An 18,834-nucleotide genomic window follows, 5' to 3' on the forward strand; every position below is an offset into this window, starting at 1 on the left:
AAGACCTCTTCATCACTCCTAAATCCAATTGAACGACAGTAACTAGACAGCACAACAGCCCTTAAAACAGTCTTTTTTTCCCCTCTCCCCCTATTCCCCCTCCAGTCAACACATCCCCTTTAACAGACCATTACTTTTCCCCCTTCTTCCCTCTGAGGTAGCCTAGTGAACGCTTATCTGCGCAACCGTTCAAGCGTTACAGAGTTTAACAGGGTTCTCCGCTTACCGGGTCGTCGGTTTGGACGTCCGTTGCTCTCCCCACTCTATAGCCCGACTGTCACTCTAGTGGCATTTGTTCGTGTTTGGGACCAAAGTAATAGGACGTCACCTCTGCGCGCGCTGCATAATTACCCCCCGAGGGAAATTTGAGCGGCCGCTGGGGTTTGAAACTTATCTTGTTTGATCTTATTCAGAGAAAAGCGCGATTACCCCGGCGCCGGCGTGCGTAGAAAATGAGCGGATTTCCCAACAAATCTGCTTACTAGGCATTTTGCGCGCGAGCATTTACCCCTAGGCAGCCCCCCTGCGCCAGGCTGTTTAATGAAGACTGGCTTCCTCTACGCGCGGACTATTATATCTCCACTGGGGATATTTATGGTTTAAAAGTATCAGTTTTAGCCTACTCAATAAAAACGGGTTGTAAATTAGAGAATCGTCCTGAGGATAAATTAAAGCATGTGTAAAGCCTAGCTATAAGTAATCAAGTTATCAGTCAAAGATGCATAATATTGATTTGATAGGACTAGATTCAAAAATGGTTTGCGAGAGTAGAGTTGATCATTGTTTTATCAAAGGCACGAGTAGTAATGAGGACAGCCATCAGAGGGAACTCTAATCCCATTTTTTTCTGATGCTGAATATTACTGCAGTGCTTCAGTCGATAAATGAAAAACTTAAAAAGCTCTACCTGCTCCAGTTTCATGTTGTACATAAGTGAAAAGAACGTATTGAACTAGTTTCTTTTATAAATAACACCCTATTGCTGATTTGGGCTGGCAGGACACCTGGGAAATGTCTTAAATGCCTTACACGTCACACAAATAATCTAGTGATTATGCAAAATCCTAATCCGAAAGTATTCATATTATAACTTTAAATATAAAGCAAGCATGTAGATTAAAGAATCCTAGTAAAACACACTCGCTATGGGTATCTAGAATAAAGTAATGCATGTTGAAGACGTAACATTGATTTACAGCAAGAGAACCAGAGTCTTTGATTCAAGCGAGTAAATTAAACATCTGCTTTGGGTTGGCTTTAATGGTCACAGTGCTATTGGGGGGGGGGGGGTCACGTATCCGTTAGGACGAGATTATTTCTAGATTCATGAAGATTGTACCGAAAGTTTTGTTGTGTAGGTATAATATGATATTGTAGTCATGTGTTTTAGGGATTGATTCACTTTTGAAGTGCTTTTGTCTGACTGCTGATTGACTTCATTGATGTGGACTCCAGAGATTTTCACACGAGAGCAGCTGTTACTTCAACAGTCCACCTGTGTCCTGCGAGCATCTGATAATCATGATCTAGTTGTGTGTGTGGGGGGGTGGGTACTGGATCTTCTCATGTTAATCAGATCTTTAATAACAAAGATTAACAGAATGACACAATTGGAACTCAAGACATGTTAAATGTAATATATTTGGAAATGCTTTTGGGAATCAGAAACATCACAATTGTTTACAGAATGTGTTTATTCTAAAATTAGTAACGGGGAATTGAATGATGTGAATAGTAACATCACCTCCCTCTGTTTTGCAGGAATGCAGTGGATGGGAATAAAAAGCTGTTTGCAATCTATGACACAAGGTAAGTAACTCATTGTGTATGATAAATAAAGTAAATTGCATAGCATTTTTACACTCACTATTGTTTGCTGCACGCTGGAATTTTTCACCCAAAAATTATAATTAGCTGAGAATTTACCCACCCTCAGGCCATCCAAGATGTAGATGAGTTTCTTCATATGAATGCATTCAGAAAAAATAGCATTACATCACTTGCTCACCAATGGATATTTTGCTGTGAATGAGTCCAAACAGCTGATAAAAACATAACAATAATCTACAATGTAACTTCAATCCATCTATTAACAGGTAAAGTGAAAAGCTGCATGTTTGAAATAAACAAATCCATCATTAAGATGTTTTTAACTTCAAACCATTGTTTCCAGCTAAAATACGATTCCTCTATCCATATTATTGATTTCTCCATTGGAAAAAATGTCTAATCTGTATCAGGGGAGAAATATGCACAGACCTAAATATATTTGTGGATTTAGATGTAAGAGAATTACAGGGGATGGACTAAAGGAAGCCTTATTATGGACTATTGTGACATTTTTATTAGCTGGATGAACTCTCATTCTGATGGCACCCATTCATCACAGAGGATCTCTGGTGAGCAAGTGAGATAATTGCTACATTTCTCCACGTCTGTTGGGATGAAGAAACAAACACATCTACATCTTAAATGGCCCGGGGGTGAGTAAATTTTCAGCTAAATTTCATTTTTAGGTGAACTATTCCTTTAACGTCTCAGGAGGCATCTATGCATCTCTTCTGTAGTATCACAGGAGTCTGAATCCTTCAATAGGTATTATGAGTGAATATGCAGAGTTCTGTCTCAATCTAAAACAAATCAGACCCGCAATGTCAGCCACGTGCATACATTATTCATTTAGCACAGTGCAATATTCACTCCATCCAGAGGATCTATTTATCTGTGTCCATTTAATCTGGAGGGGGTGGTGGGGGTGTGCGGAGGAGAGAGGTCTTCTGCATCTGCAATTTGACACAAATGGAAGGAAAAGCCCTTTCAAAGGAAGCCAGTGCAACCAGGTTTTCATTCCCCCCTTTTTGTGATACTACATCACCCTTACAGTAGATCAGAAAACCGCTTTGATCGTCCAGTGGGTGAAATAAAGCAAAGTGCCTTGTGAACTTGCAGACAAGGCCATATACCTCACAATTAGAGGGGTCAGAGGACACCGGTCATTTTATAGGCAAAGACAGGGATCATAGTAAAAGGTTCCAGTCCTCCCACAGCCTGTTTGACTAGTGTTACTTTAAAGGCTTTAACAACATTTGGCTTGGTGTGTGACCGTGACTTGGTGCCATTTGCTCAGCCCACACACTGAGGAGCCTTTGCATTTGCAGATGATGTGTGAGTGGAGTGCCTTGTTTGGATGATGGGATGTGGGAGTGTGTGGGTAAGTGCTGTTCAGAGCTACCCTCTCTTTCCATCTCTCTCCTTATAGTAACTGCTCTTCATAAACGTTTATGCTGCAAGAAGCTTAGAAATGATTTCCTATATGTATGGCTACAAAGAAATTCCCAGAAACTTTTTTTGCAATGATATTAAATACTTTATACTCTGTTAATCGCAACATTGAGGTTAAAAGGTGAAAAAAGTACACTTGACATGATTTTATGACTTTTAGTTCTGTACAGAAATGGGTTACAAAATTCTAAAATTAATAATTAATATCTTGCCAGTTCATGAGTCTGAACTGTATTGCCCATGCCCTAAAGAAATTAAAACTGAAATTTTAAATGGAATGATGCGAAAATAAATGTACTGAATTGCAATTCAACACAGGTAATGCATTCTGGCAAATGTAGCGTATATTCACCCGGTCCATAAAAAAATTAAAATAAATTAAAAAGTTAATTTAATAAATAAGATTAAATACATAAATTAAATCTAACATTTCTGTTGGTCTCATTTCAAAACATCTATCTATCTGTCTATCTATTTTCAAACCTAAAGTAAAAAAGAAAAAGAAAAACAATTGCCAAGCCAACACTGAAAGTTTTGATATTTTCTACTTAACATTATATGAATTTAAATTTGAGTTCATTTAATTTACCGTTGCTTCTCTTTTATTGAACCATCTCTAAATTCAAATTGCAATTCTGGGTTGTGTTCGGTACCTCAATTCAAATTTCTTATTGAGTTCAAACTCAAAAACTGAAATGGAATTTAAAAGCCATTCATTGAATGGTAATCCTGGCACAGACAGGACCAACTGTCCTAAAATAGATTAAACAAGATTTGCTATCAATAAAAAATGAGGAGGGTTTGAATATATCTATCATTATTGACTAAAGTAGTCCTAACACTTTTTCAGGCAGCGAATCAAAAGCTAAATATTGCTATACTAACAGAATGTACCCAAGAAGAACAAGCATCCAATAACATCTTAGTGGAGTCTCAACCCTCGCCTCTCTGGAATAAAGCTTCTGAAACAGTACCAGGAAGCACAGCCACATCCCTCTGCATCCGGCGTCTGCTTCTAAAAGCATTAGGGCGGCATCAGTCTGCACACTACAGTCTTAATGCAGCGTGAGGGATTTAAGAAGGCAACTAACTTCAACCACTGACCGTGTCAAATCCACCAACAGCTCTCGTAAACAGCCTTTCCATTCAGTCAGAACAATGCGGAGCTGTTTTTTGAACACAGGTCAAATTAACAGGATTAGTTTAATGAGTTTTTAAAGCTTGGTAGAAGCCATTACACTTGTGCTTAATCTCCAGAAGACTGTCAAGCCTCACTGAAAATCTGATTATGTATAATAAAATTATCTAGAGGCTAAATGGAGGAACCTTAATATCCACTGAAGGGGAGTGGTAGTGAGAACAGTAATATATCAGATGGATTGTATCACAGAAGGTGTCAATAAAGCAGAATTATTCTTCTTCCACTCTGTCACATGATGTTCTGTTTATCTCTATTATTATGTGTGCACACACGCAGAGGCACAGTACAGGAGATGTCCTAATAAATGTAATGTTCTAATAAAATAAAAAGCACTACTATCTGATATCACCATATCTTGTTATAGCAGATATGTGCTCTTCTCTGAGAGATTAATGTCCATAACACTCAAATGGAAGGAATGAGCTGAGTAGCAATTTAACATTGATTGATTGCACAACCTAAATGCATATTAAACCAAAACTAAGTTTTTGTGCTAGCCTAGATTTGTGACATGTACATCTATAAGAAAGTGGTACCAGTGGTTACCTACTTGCAAATTTTCTTTTGTTTCTTGCACATTCTCGTTGTAGTCAAACTTCTGTGATCACTGAAATTTTGTTGAAAAATACTGAGGAAACGAATCAATACTTTCATGCCCCCTCCCCTATCTTGTTCAAGTCACGGTAAGAAACCACCAATGATGTCTACCTGAACAGAAAATGATGAATTTGCAACAAAAGAAGTCGTGACTCAGTCATCATTGCGGATTTGTTGTAGGTTGCATTCTCCTGACAAAGATTTCAAATGAAGGCAAAATGAAAGAGCTGTTTATGAATAAATCGCCTAAAATTCTTACCGTTTTAATGTTCTCCATGAGCGAAGAGTAAAGCAGAGGGGAAACCCCTCCCAGTCGTTCTCTTCAACTTTTACTCGTGTATTTTTTTTTTTTACTAGATCATGAACCTGACGAAACCACATGTGTTTAACGATCTGTAGTTAAGTTTTTCGTTTGAATTGACTTGTAAAGAATTATTTCAATAAATTCCGCGCTACACACCAACAAAACGTCGTTCGCCCCGAAGCTTGTGGAATGTCACGTGACCACTTTACTTATAGTGAAGTCCTCGTGCTCACATAGCAATTTCATCACACTCCGGTCGTCTCGGTCATCAGTTGTCGAATCAAAAGCCGAACTTTCATTTTCAGTTTTTCAGTTTCCAATTCACACGTTTTTCCCGAGCGAACATCTAATAGCAGGCGCATTTTGTTGGGTACATGTGAAAAATAAGTCCTTTGCTTGTAGCTGAAACATAAAAAGAGGCGTAAGACTGATACTTCAGCAGAGGGTGTAGATTCGGGACAGCACAGCTACGGGCGTCAAAACAGAAGGATGGAGGTCTGGCTGAGCCCCAAACACCGACTCCCCTGCTGCAAGCTCCGGTAGTATCTTGGGCAAAATGCATTGTATTTACCGAGTACCTAACCAAGTAACGCAAGAGAGCGAAAACCCGGATCGCAGCGATTTATTTACGCGCGTTTGACAGTAATTGGAGTTCTTTAACAAAAACCCACTAATGGAATAACATAACCTGTTACCCACGCAAGGAAACCTTACAACGTCCGTTTTGTCGCTCGATTCCTTGCCTGAAAGAATATAAGGAATGTTTGGAATACAGAAACGAAGGCTGTTTGGTGTTCTTTCATTACCGGTAATTGTGGCAATGATGTGCTGTGCTCAAAGGTAAGAAGAGCTGGTGGAGACCATGTCGCGAGAGCATAGACCTCCTGGGCTCTAATATGATGGAAATAACCTTCTTTAATATTTCTTTTCAGCGCCAATGAACCAGGAAACATGTCTTTTGTCAAAGAGACAGTGGACAAGCTTTTGAAAGGCTATGACATTCGTCTTCGACCAGACTTCGGAGGTATGATGTTGCTTACGTCATTATTTCTTACTTTTAAGGTTGCATAAGTATGTCAAGATTGCTTTTAACAATGATATAAGAAAAATAAAAGCTTTCAGTGAACTTGAGTATTATGTTTTTCTTCTCATTTAAGGTGCACCGGTCGCTGTTGGCATGAGCATCGATGTGGCAAACATAGACATGGTGTCTGAGGTCAACATGGTATGTATGTTTATATCTTTAATTATTTATTGGGCCATTGATAAGTTAGCAGACCTTTGGACATGTCTATGTACCAGAAGGGGCTTTTAATGGCGCTGTCCATGGTGCTGAAATCTCATAGCTTAGTTTCATCTGCCTGTGAGCTTTGCTCAATCTGTTTTAGTGCCAAGGTCTAGTAAGGGAAGTGTTTTTAATATTAAAATCCCATCAGTACTACATTGTGGAAGATGTGGTGTTTTCTCATCATGTTAATGCTTTCGTAGTGCAGATCAGCACCAGCAAATCACTTCCAATGTCAGATGATCACTTTGAAAAAAAGCTTGAAAGATATCCTACTTGTTTTGTAACTAGAAACTGTATCCATGTATTTTTTTACCAATCAAAGTTTGCGACTACTGGCTGTATTAAAGTGTTTACGGTTCATTGATACATTGTGAGCACAGTTGTTTCATGTACAACATAGATAAAAGTTTGACTTGGAGCATTAGTTGATACAATATGACGTCTATGCTGACGTTGTTACATTTGTTTATCTATATTTTACTTTATTTCGACTGTAGAACTCATGGTGATTTGATTATACCTGTCAGAAATGTTGCATCAAAAGTCCTCAATAGTCCATGCCTACATCAGCATATGAGACCAGGTTGTCTCCATGGTGACCGTGTCCATTTCACAGTCATGTATATGCAGATGGGTTAGCCCTCTCACCTGGGCACTGAGTGGAGGATACTGTCAGCTTAGAGTGCCACAAGGGGATGGGCACATATGCTAAAGACTGTGACACAAGAAGTGATCATCAGTCACCTGGACCTGTGTTTATACAGTTCTAAAGTTGATGGACACTGACATGATGATGAAATTGTTCAGTATCTGTCCTCATCTGGGTAGCATGATACTGTGTGTCAATCACAGTGTGGTTCAAAACTCACATATTTGCACTTTATTTTCAGTTTTTGACATGGTTGTTCATATTGTATTATTTATGAAGGCTTAATCTGATCTCAGATACATTGGCTTTGATTCACTCTGCCATTGTGTCAAATTAGAGGATATGTGTGCTAGAGATTTGATGTCTGTCACCTTTAAAGGTGAGAGTTTGAACAAGGTGCTCTAATCCTAGATTACCCCCAAACACGTCTGTTGGATCTCTGTGGAGTGAAAGTCACATAACCCACGCAGTCACAGAAAATCTTACTCTTAAAGCTTGAAAAATTACTTCATATGCTATGGAAGACCATTTCTGCCACAGATCTTAAAAAAATTATAATAAAAAGGTACTTTTGACTTCTCATCTCACTATTCAGTTTTTCTCAGAATTCTGAGAAAAGTCAGAATTGCAAGGTATAAATTCATATATATTTCTGACTTTCTAGCAATTCTGAGTTACATCTCACAATTCTGACTTTTTAAATCTGAATTTTGAGTTTGCATGTCACAGTTTAGTTTAGTTTTTTTTTAGTTTTTTTTCTCTGAATTGCAAGTTTATATCTATAAATTCTGCATTTATATCGCTCACTTCTGACCTATTTCTCAGAGAAAAATTGTGAGAAAAAAGTCTGAATTGTGAGAGATAAAGTTGCGATTATCTTTTTTTTTAATCCCATGGCGGAAACAAACTTCCCTAATAGCTCTCTCTGAAATCTAGCTGATTTTCCAGGTTAATGAGCTTTTAGCTTGTATTACTTTTGATTTAGTTCTATCTGTAAGAAAAACACTCCAAACTCGTTATTGCACCATCCAGTATTTGTTGTCATGTGAAATGTGCGCTGCTCTGATCGGAGCTGTCTGTAATGCAATGCCACTGTTCTGTCCACATCTTTCCTTTCACTCACTTCTCCCACTCACTGTAGAGATGCATTGATCAGTGCATTTTGCAATATTAAGATCATTAATAATTAAACGCAGCCACGCTTAGTCTTATCAGGTATGTGAATTATTCACTATAGCCACATTTAGCGTTAGTTCTCCCGTGGAGTAAAACTGACCCTGTCAGCATGAAATATTAACTTAATTTGTAGCTGAAATCAACAGGGCTGCAGACATTAGCCCGGTTGATGAGGTTAGCCATGTGACTGAACTTAGAGCGCTTTTGCACGGGAAGTCTAATGGTAAGGTAATCAAGCTAACAGGATTTTCCCGCCTAAGAATGGTGTTTGCTCTTTAAAGATTAGTTATTTCTGTACAATGGATTAGCTTTCTTTAGAGGCACAAATTAGGATTACTTGACTCGTATTGTTAATAGCAGTGATCCAGGCAGGACGAGGATGTGTGTCTGTGGCGGGGGTTGGTTCAGCTCAGCAAAGCTCAAAGCAGCCCAGCCCAGTGGGGATATCAGGGAAACCTCTGTGTAGGGATTACAGCAGTAAGTGTGATTATTATTCTGTGAGACAGTTAAGCATCCAGGGAGTGACAGGAATAGAGAGCAATATGAAACATTACCGGCAGAGGTATATCCGTGCACGTTGACGCACACACTCTTGCCTGTACATGACTGCTTATGCGGGCTGTATGGAATAGCTCATCTCTCTTGAGATTATCTTTGAAGTGATATGACTGAGTGTGTGTTTGCGCACTATAGAAATGGTGAGAAAGGAAAAAAAGTATCTTAGTATGTATTCATATATGCATCAAAGTTGATTGTGAGAAGGGAAATGGATTATACATTACTGGTCAAAAGTTTGGAATTATTATTTTTTATGTTTAATAAGAAGTCTCTTATTCTTACAAAGTTTGAATTTATTTGATCGTAAATACAGTAAAAACAGCAATATTTAGAAATATTATTACACTTAAAGCAAACTGTTTTCTATCTGAATATATTTTAAAATGTAATTTATTCCTGTAACTTTTAACTAGCCATTACTCCAGTCTTCAGTGTCATGTGATCCTTCAGTAATAATTTTAATATGCTTATTTAAAGCTCAATAAGTATTTCTTGATTGTAGAAGTTTCTTATTATTAATATTAGTGCTCAGTTATTATCAGTTATCGGTGATCATTTGTCAATAATGGTTATTATTATTATAAATGCGCAAGATGTTATGGGAAGCAGACTCACACAAGGGATTAATATAATCACAGAAACGTTTATTAAACAACGGAGTAAGGAATGACTGGTGAGGATGAGTCTAAAGTTCAAGGGACTGATTATAGTGGAGATGAGAACGTGAGAGAATGTATTTGCCTTGCCAGGAACTCGTGGAAGCAGGGAGAAGCACACACCTCACTGGATGACTTGGGATCCAGGCTGGCGATGGCTGGAGGAGACTGACGCAGGAGATAGGAGGACAAGACGCTGGAGAGGACACAGGAGGTAGGTAAACAAACAGGTAAGTAGCAGCTAAGTCGTTGGGATAATTTAAGGAGCCCACTTCGTTGAAATGAAACATAAGCATAAGCCAAACGAGATCGGACGCTGGAGTGCTGTGAGGTGTGTGACTTTGTAGTGGATGGTCATGAGGATCCAATGACGTGCAGGTGTGTACAATCAATGATTAGGTAAAACCAGGTGAGGGCGTGCGTTGTGATTGGAGAGGGAGAAGGACAGACAGACTCGTAACATTACCTCCCCCTCACGGAAGGCGCGTCCCGCGCCGTAATAGTAACACCGGGGAGGGAGGTGTGCACCCTGGAGGCTGGTGTTGGGCAGGGACTCTGGGGAAGCCCCCAGGGCGGGTCTGGGGACTCCGGCAGCCATGGCGGGACAGGAGACTCGGGAAGCCATAGCGTGACTGAAGACTCAGGAAGCCATGGCAGGACTGAAGACTCGGGTGGCCATAGGGGGCACTCTGGAAGCGCGCATTCTTGGGGGCACTCTGGAAGCGCGGTCACATGGGGCGCTCTGGAAGTGCGGACTCTTGGGGGCGCTCGGGCAGCGCGGACTCTTGGGGGCGCTCGGGCAGGGCGGAGCTGGACGGAACCAGTGGAGACATAGGAGGGCGCTCTGGAAGCGTGGACTCTTGGAGGCGCTCTGGAAGCACGGAGCTGGACAGGACCAGCGGAGACGTAGGAGGGCTGGACGGGACCAGCGGAGACGCAGGAGGGCTGGTCGGGACCAGCGGAGACGCAGGAGGGCTGGACGGGACCAGCGGAGACGAGGGAGGGCTGGACGGGACCAGCGGAGACGAAGGAGGGGTGGACGGGACTAGTAGATTCATAGGAGGGTACTTGCGAGGAAGCAGGCACTGGAGGGCATTCGCAAGGAGCAGGCTCTGGGGAGAGGACAGGAGCTGAGAAATCAGGGGGTATCGCCAAATCCAGGAGCTCCAGGGCAAGAACCGGTGGACTTGTAAGTGCCACGAGCGGCGGCTCTGATACACTCACAAACGGCGGGCTTAGCTTCCCCGTGGACGATGGTGCCATAGACTTCGCCGCGGACGGTGGAGACATTGACTTCGCCGTGGGCGGCGGTTGAGCTGAGTGAGGAGGTTTAGAATTACTCACAGAAGGTGGAGGGCTAGAATGAGGCGGGTTGGAGTGAGGAGCGGCTGATGGGCTGGAATCTGGAGTTGGCGCATCCTCCATTTCGCCTACTTGAAACGATGATCCTGCAATCCATAAGGCTAAATTTAGGTACTGAGCCAAAGACCAGCTGGGGTGTCCATGTGGCATAACCATTTGGATCTCTTCTTCCAGTCCAACTCTAAATCCCTCCATTAATGTGAGATCGCCGCAGAGGGCTTGGTAACTGGTGGTAAGAAATTCCTCCACATACTCCTCCACACTCCTGTCCTTCTGGAACATAAATAATGTGTATCCTCCAGAAAGATTGTCTTCCTCCCTGGGACACAAGTTTATGGAGTCTAACTCCAACCTCATCTTCGGTAATGGTCCGATCTTCTGTTACGGGAAGCAGACTCACACAAGGGATTAATATAATCACAGAAGCGTTTATTGAACAACAGAGTAAGGAATGACTGGTGAGGATGAGTCTAAAGTTCAAGGGACTGATTATAGTGGAGATGAGAACATGAGAGAATGTCTTTGCCTTGCCAGGAATTCGTGGAAGCAGGGAGAAGCACACACCTCACTGGATGACATGGGATCCAGACTGGCGATCGCTGGAGGAGACTGACGCTGGAGATAGGAGGACAAGACACTGGAGAGGACACAGGAGGTAGATAAACAAACAGGTAAGTAGCAGGTAAGTCGCTGGGATAATTTAAGGAGCCCACTTCGTTGAAATGAAACATAAGCATAAGCCAAACGAGATCGGACCCTGGAGTGCTGTGAGGTGTGTGACTTTGTAGTGGATGGTCATGAGGATCCAATGACGTGCAGGTGTGTACAATCAATGATTAGGTAAAACCAGGTGAGGGCGTGCGTTGTGATTGGAGAGGGAGAAGGACAGACAGACTCGTAACATTACCTGGGGGTGGGCGCCCTGGAGGCTGGTGTTGGGCAGGGACTCTGGGGAAGCCGTAACACAAGGCAGTTTTTGCTGCTTAATATTGGACTCTTGAATACTGATGACTAGAAAGTTCAATAGAAAAGCATTTATTTGAAAATGCTATTTCATAACATTAGAAATGTCTCTACTGTCACTTTTTAACAATTTAATGCGTCTTTGTCTATTTTTCTTATTCTTACCCCAAACCTTTTCATGGTAGTGTGTTTAATTTTCTACAAAATTTGTGATAACAGTTTTCAGCATTGATAATAATAAGAAATGTTTCTTGTGCATCAAATAAGCATATTGGAATGATTTCTGGAGGATCATGTTACAGTACACCGAAGACTGGAGTAATGGCTGCTTTGCATCACAGGAATAAATGACATTTTAAAATGTATTAAAAATTAATTAAAAATGCCATTAATTTAAATTAATTAATTAAAAATGTTCTTTAAAATTGTAATAATATTTCACAATATTAAATATTTTGCTGAATTTTTTATCAAATAAATGCAGCTTTGGTGAGCATACTTAAACTTAATTATTTCAATATTTTGACTGCTTAGTGTATACAGGCAAATGTCGCTGTCCATGGTGCTGAAATGCTCATGGTGCATAAGATTTAAGAAGGAATTTGTATATGTTGAGGTCTTGACAGGCTAACTTAACAGTTTGTTACAACTTGAGTACATCAGTTGTTACCCTTATCTAACACAGAATATAATATAAGCATACAAATTAGGACAAAAAGTGCTTCTTGTGAACTTAACTGTACAATATATGTTTTTGACGGGCGTATTACTACGTTTACCAGATGCTACTGTAATTTTACAATTCAATTCTGTTACTCTGACAATTATTGTCAGGTACACACATACATACATATTCAACAGGACCTTACACTGTCAATGTGTCAGATGAAGCAGCTTTCATTTTGTGTTTGGTTAATTTCAAAAACAGGCCCCTGGAGTGTTCAGTGCAGATTTTCCCGTAAGTGTGGCTGACAACACCAAAGGCTTTAGGAATTTCAGCTATTTTGAATTTCCTCAACCCCAGGTTGACTTTAAAATGTATTGTTCTTTAACAAAGCAGCGTGAATAGCTCTTTTTATATCACGGCAGGGTTTTTTAAAATGTTTAAAGTTTTAAATGCAGAATAGTTGCTTGTTGACTTATGCTGATTTAATGATCTTTTTTCCCTCTTGTGTCTCTGTAATCTTCAGTCTAGACACAGATACTAAGTATTCAGTTTTAAAATATTTTTAGTTACAGCTGAATACACCTTTTTATTTAAAACATTATAGGCAGTGATGCAATTTCATTTAATTTCAAGATTTATTTATTTATTTTTCTTTTTATTTGTATTTGTTTGTTTATTTATTATTTTTATAAATTTTTTCAGCAAAGATGCATTCAGTTGATCAAAAGTCACAGTAAAGACATTTATAATGTTACAAAAGAGATAAAAAAAATAAAAATAAAATAAAAAATAGACGTATCATGGTTTCCAGAACAGTATGTATAGTCTGCAAATATAGGCTAACAGGGCCATGCTACCTAAATCCTGACCCCCTCAGTGGAGTCAGGCGTCAGTATTTCTCCTGTCTATTTTACAAAAAAGGAGTAGGCTAAATGATGCTCTAATGTTGACATTTAGACTGTTGAAGTGCAGGTGTAACTGTATGTGATGTGTGTGATAGATTGGTAGAGGTAATGTAGTGACAGAATTGCACAACTGCCTCATCCAGCCATGATTAGTCCAACCTGTTAACTCTTGCCATTAGCCATTGAGTCACAGGAAAACATGTCCTGATTGACTGACATATCCACAGCTTTTCTTACACCCCTGTTGACTGTGACAAGGATTGTGTGGTGTAGTGTATAAATAGCCAGCTGCCATGGAAATGAGGCTCGCTCTTGCAGAGTGTCAGGTGGGCAGGAAGTGTGTGCGCATGTGTGTGTGTTGAACGATAAATTGTGGTACCTCATTAGCTAGACTGACGTGCCAGATACAGACATGAAACACATCAAGATTTTAGTTTGTGCGTGTGTTAATGAAACCAAGAAGAAGGAAATCAATTAAGTGGATGTTTTTCGAATGTCTTGCCATCACTTTATATGACAAAAGTAACAGTCCCAGAGGTTCTGTAGTGACATGGATAGACATTACAGGAGAATTTGTGCTTTCCCCACAGCATTCAAGCGCGTAGTCTGAGACAAGGCTGTTACACTGAGATGCTTTCCAGATTTTTTACCCCAGAGGCTTGTTTTTGCTGTTTTTCCTGGGTTTCTTCTGAACATCTTCATTGGTTTTTACTCAAGCTCTAAAATAATCTCTCTTTACTGTGGCAGTTGTGGAAGTTGTGGTCTAATCATATCATACCCTGAAGTTTATTCTTGAAAGTTACACCAATATTTCTGGTGCAGTACAAGTAAGACTCTAAGAAGACAAAACAGTGATATTTTAGTTTTATTCATATATTATTACAGTATTTATTAATATTTTGAATTGGCTTTTATTTTTACATTTTGAAGTTTCCGTTTTCATTTTTTAAGTTTTAGTAATGTTGTTAAAACAAAAGTCATGTTTACAGAATTGTCTACAGAAAAAAAGTTACAGAAAAGTCAGTTAATTCAGCTGTATCTAACAATATATAACCATATCATAACTTTAAATTTGTTTATGAAAGGGATGTTCAGATTTAGAGACCAGCTTTATATTACAGTGGGTGTTAACTAATTGAAGCTTTACTTGGTAATGATTTCTATTTTTTATTTTTTTCCATCAAAATCTGTGTTGTTTGAGCTGAAAAGTTTCCTAAATCATAATTTTAGAGGCGTGGTTATTGTTTTAGGTAGATTAAACTACAGTTATGTGTTCTTGTGGATGAGTTTGTTTAATGTAAACATCACTAAACAAAGATAAATTACATCTCTTCCTATATCCCAGCTTTGCATGGTTGTAAAAATTCAAGGATTTGATATAACCGTGCTTAAACAACATTGGTAAGTGATTCAGGCTAGTCATGTTTAACATGTGTAATGTGTTATAAAGTGTTAGGTCATACGTAAATGCTTAATAAAGTATTTTAAAGTTTATTTTGGTGCATTACCTTGTCCCACTTTCAGTGGAAATGCATCACTGTGAGCACAATCTTGGTTTGCTTGTTTTACCAATAGAGGGACAAGTTGAAATTGTTTTATAGCTGAACTTGTATTGAACCCAGAACATTCCTTTAAAACAGGTTTATGTTCCTTTTCCTCACAGTTTGGTAGACATCTCCTTACATGCTTAAGTAAAAAAACAATATTGTAGGGTTCTGTAAATGGGAATGTATTAAATTATGAACCAAACAGCTTCAGCTTGAAATGTGATCCATGCACTGTCTAATAAGGTCTACTTTTTAATATTGTGCTCTTGATGTCAGTGCGTGCAGCTGTATTCTGTCTTCAGACCGGAAGTGACAGGGCTGTTAAAGACTAAAAGCTCTCATGCTGTCAGTAAACCCAGTGCCTTGAGTAAAAAGGATTTGCCTTATGTACATTACACTTTATTGTACTAGCGCCTCTCTCTCATCTCTTTTAAAATCAGGGAATGGGAATGTCATTACACAAACAGGCATATTTTCACTCACAGAGTTGAGCTGTAGTGCAAGAATTATGGCATGAAGTATCCCATTCCAAGACGTCTGTCAGCAAGATTACTTGGAAAAGGCAAAAAAAAGTGTTGAAAATATAACACTATTCCATAAAAATGAATTAAATGCAATTTACATCTAACGGACCGTGCTGCTTACACAGCCTCTCTTGAGGAGGGCCCGGCACAGGGTATTGAATTACCCTGTCAAAATGTGCTGTTAGCAAGCAGAATATATATATATATATATATATATATATATATATATATATATATATATATATATATATATATATATATATATATATATTACCCCAAGACAGCCCAATATGAAAATTTGCTTTAAATTTACTTACCCTCAAGATGCAGATAAGCTTGTTTCTTCATCGGAACAAATGTAAAGAAATGTAGCATTACATAGCTTGTTCACCAATGGATCCTCTGTGGTGAATGGATGCTGTCAGAGTCCAAACAGTTGATAAAAACATCAGTAATCTGTATGTAATCCACATGACTCCAGTCTATCAATTAATGTCTTGTGAAGCAAAAAGCTTTTGTGATAAAAGTCCTCTATCCATAATATTGCTTTCTCCAGTGGAAAAAGTTATCTGAATCAGGGGCAAAATATGCACAGATGAAGCACCATTTACAAACAAACAGTTATAAACAAATATGTTTGTGGATTTTGATGTGAGAGGACAATGGGGGGTGAACTTTTTCACTGGAGCAAGCGTTATTGTGGATTATGGACCGGTTAATGCTGGATTTGCAGCTGCTAAATGCTAAATTTCTCCAAATCTGTTGTAAAAACAAATTCATCTACATCTTAATGCTACATTTCTTCAAATCTGTTGAAGAACAAATTCATCTACATCTTAAATGGCCTGAGGGTTTTTTTTTTATTTGCCCACGTAAAAAATATCATTACTATAATGGAAAAATATTTAAAGTTTTTTTTCTTTTAAATGTACTGTATATTTAATACTACCTATCATTTCTGTCAGGACCACTATAGTCAAAATGATAGACACTTTGCATACAGTTTGGTTTGGCGGTATGGTTGTGTCCTTGGCAAAAACTCTCTGCCCATCCATGCAGCCTGTCATGAATGAGCAGGGAGAGCAGAATAATAACCCCCGTAGGGTTAACAGAACAGAACAAAGCAGATATCATTAGTGTACTTAATGATATTTAAGTGTAACACATTACTCAAGATAAAGGAGTGTGATTCAAAAAGGAATACCAGAAAGCCAAGTCCTGACTGTGGCGAAAGGAGGAGTTGGGGGTGGAGGAGGGTAATTTGTTCCTGAGCAAGCACAAAGCTGCTGAATAATACTGAATATAGCTTATATAGGAATGCCGTGATAGATGTCGTATTCCTATAGGTAGATATGATCAGCTGAGAGTCAGCTTATGCAAGCTTGACTTACGTGACCTGCCAGAACTAACGCTATACACTTAATTTATGCTTGTTTTGTTTTTTTATTGTTATTTTTTTTCTTTTAAGAAAATTTAAAGAAACCTTACAAAATTAAAAAGGCTTTTATTCACATGGCTTTACATTAAACATTAAATTTTACATTACAGTTGTTTTTAATGTAAATCCATGTGAATAAAGGCTTTTTAAAAAAAAAAAAAATTATATAGAGTGCCTTGGAGTGATTAATTTTGATTAATTTAGAAATCCTGCATCGAAAGAGCTCAGATTTATGGACGTTATACCCCAGCAGCATTTTTTGCATATTTTTGATATTTTAAAGCCTTCAATCGTTATATAATTCTCTTTCTCATTCTCCATATGCTTTGATGGGCAGTCTGGGCCTTTAGATGCTTTCCTGACAACATCTGAAGTCAGGGAACATTTTATAAATGCTACTGACGCACAGGACTGAAATTCTCATCCGTGCACAAACACGAATGAAAAACATTCAGCGTGATAGTACTGCATGGATACACAGCAGATGATCGCTCTGGCACAATATGTGTGGCAAGTATAAGTGGTTGCCCTGGAAACCAATATCATCTTTAGTCAGGATTTGAAGATGTTTGTGGTACTTACCCAGGTGAAGAGGGAGGTGGGGGTGGCTTTATGAAATGCAAAAAAGCATGTGGCCCTGAAAGTGTAATTATACCTACAAAAAAAGCTCCTATCGCCATCGTACCTGCTGCTTTCTGGTCAAGCGTAACACCCCCCCCCCCACCCCCACCCCCCAAAAAAAGAATCAGTTGTCAAATGAATCAGTTGATCTTCATAACACAAAGAAGCTTTCAAAAACATGATGATCCAGTTATGATGAATGCTGGTGATTTCCTTTCATTTAATGCAGCCGTAACCTGACAGTTGAGTTTGGTCAAAGATCTTTTAAGGTGAAAGCGAGAGAAGGAAAATGCACAGAAAGTAAAGAATGCCCTGAAAGCTTCAGAAGCGCACAAGGTATCGGCCAAGAGCTCAGCACGCCTGTGTGGGCGTTCTGCGGAGAGAGAGCGTCGTCAAGGAGACCGGAATTATTAATATATTTAGTCTTTTGTTTGCTCTCGCCCCCTTTATTTTTAGCCTGATAGTCGGCTTTGTGGCCTGTAATTGTTCAATCAGGCGTAATATCAATGTATAGAAGTGTTAACTCGGAACTTCGCTAAGTGCCTATTATCTCCACCTTTAGGATAAATAGGTGTGCTTTGGGAAGCGTTTCCTTCCAGCGACTGGTATGTGTCATATGACCTGAAGGCAAATGGAGCATGTTGCGGTCTAAGTGCCCTCTAAAAACAGTTTACGTGGACCATGAGGTGACATTCAGGGGTTCTCCACTTCAATTATAAATGGAACCGTGTGTTAAGAGGATATCCCACTGTTTAAATCACCCCAAAATGTCCCGTTGGATACTCTCAGGCTCCTGTTGAAAGTCTTATTAAGTGCAACACACACAGGACGTTCACACACGCAGAATGCACTGCAAAACCCCTGGGCTTATCCTTGCAGAGCACTAGCAGGCAATGGAGAGGGCAAGCAGCAAGATCAAGCTGTGACATCAGTCTCTTTGAACACCATGTTAACTATAGCCTGTTGAGTTGCAGAGATCTGGGGATGAGTGCCTCTCTCCGCTCTTAGGAATTCATCCGCTGTTACTAGGAAGTTTTTTTTTTCCTGTGCGCTTTACAACGGTTGTCTTTCCTCCGTGCTGTTGTTTGCATGGGAG

The 18,834-nt window shown here is 39.3% G+C and overlaps 1 protein-coding gene across 1 annotated transcript in view; it reads left to right on the plus strand.

The window, feature by feature from the left end:
- The window catches only part of LOC306879621 (gamma-aminobutyric acid receptor subunit beta-3-like), a 70,621-nt gene that overhangs the window by 17,470 nt on the left and 34,317 nt on the right, over positions 1-18,834 (plus strand). Inside the window, exons 2-4 of the mRNA XM_079432718.1 lie at positions 1,762-1,809; positions 6,317-6,408; positions 6,542-6,609. Coding sequence (XP_079288844.1) covers positions 1,762-1,809; positions 6,317-6,408; positions 6,542-6,609 — 208 coding nt within the window. The remainder of the gene's footprint in view (positions 1-1,761; positions 1,810-6,316; positions 6,409-6,541; positions 6,610-18,834) is intronic.

The sequence above is a fragment of the Barbus barbus genome (genome assembly GCF_936440315.1).
Source record: "Barbus barbus genome assembly, chromosome: 13".
Lineage (NCBI taxonomy): Eukaryota > Metazoa > Chordata > Actinopteri > Cypriniformes > Cyprinidae > Barbus > Barbus barbus.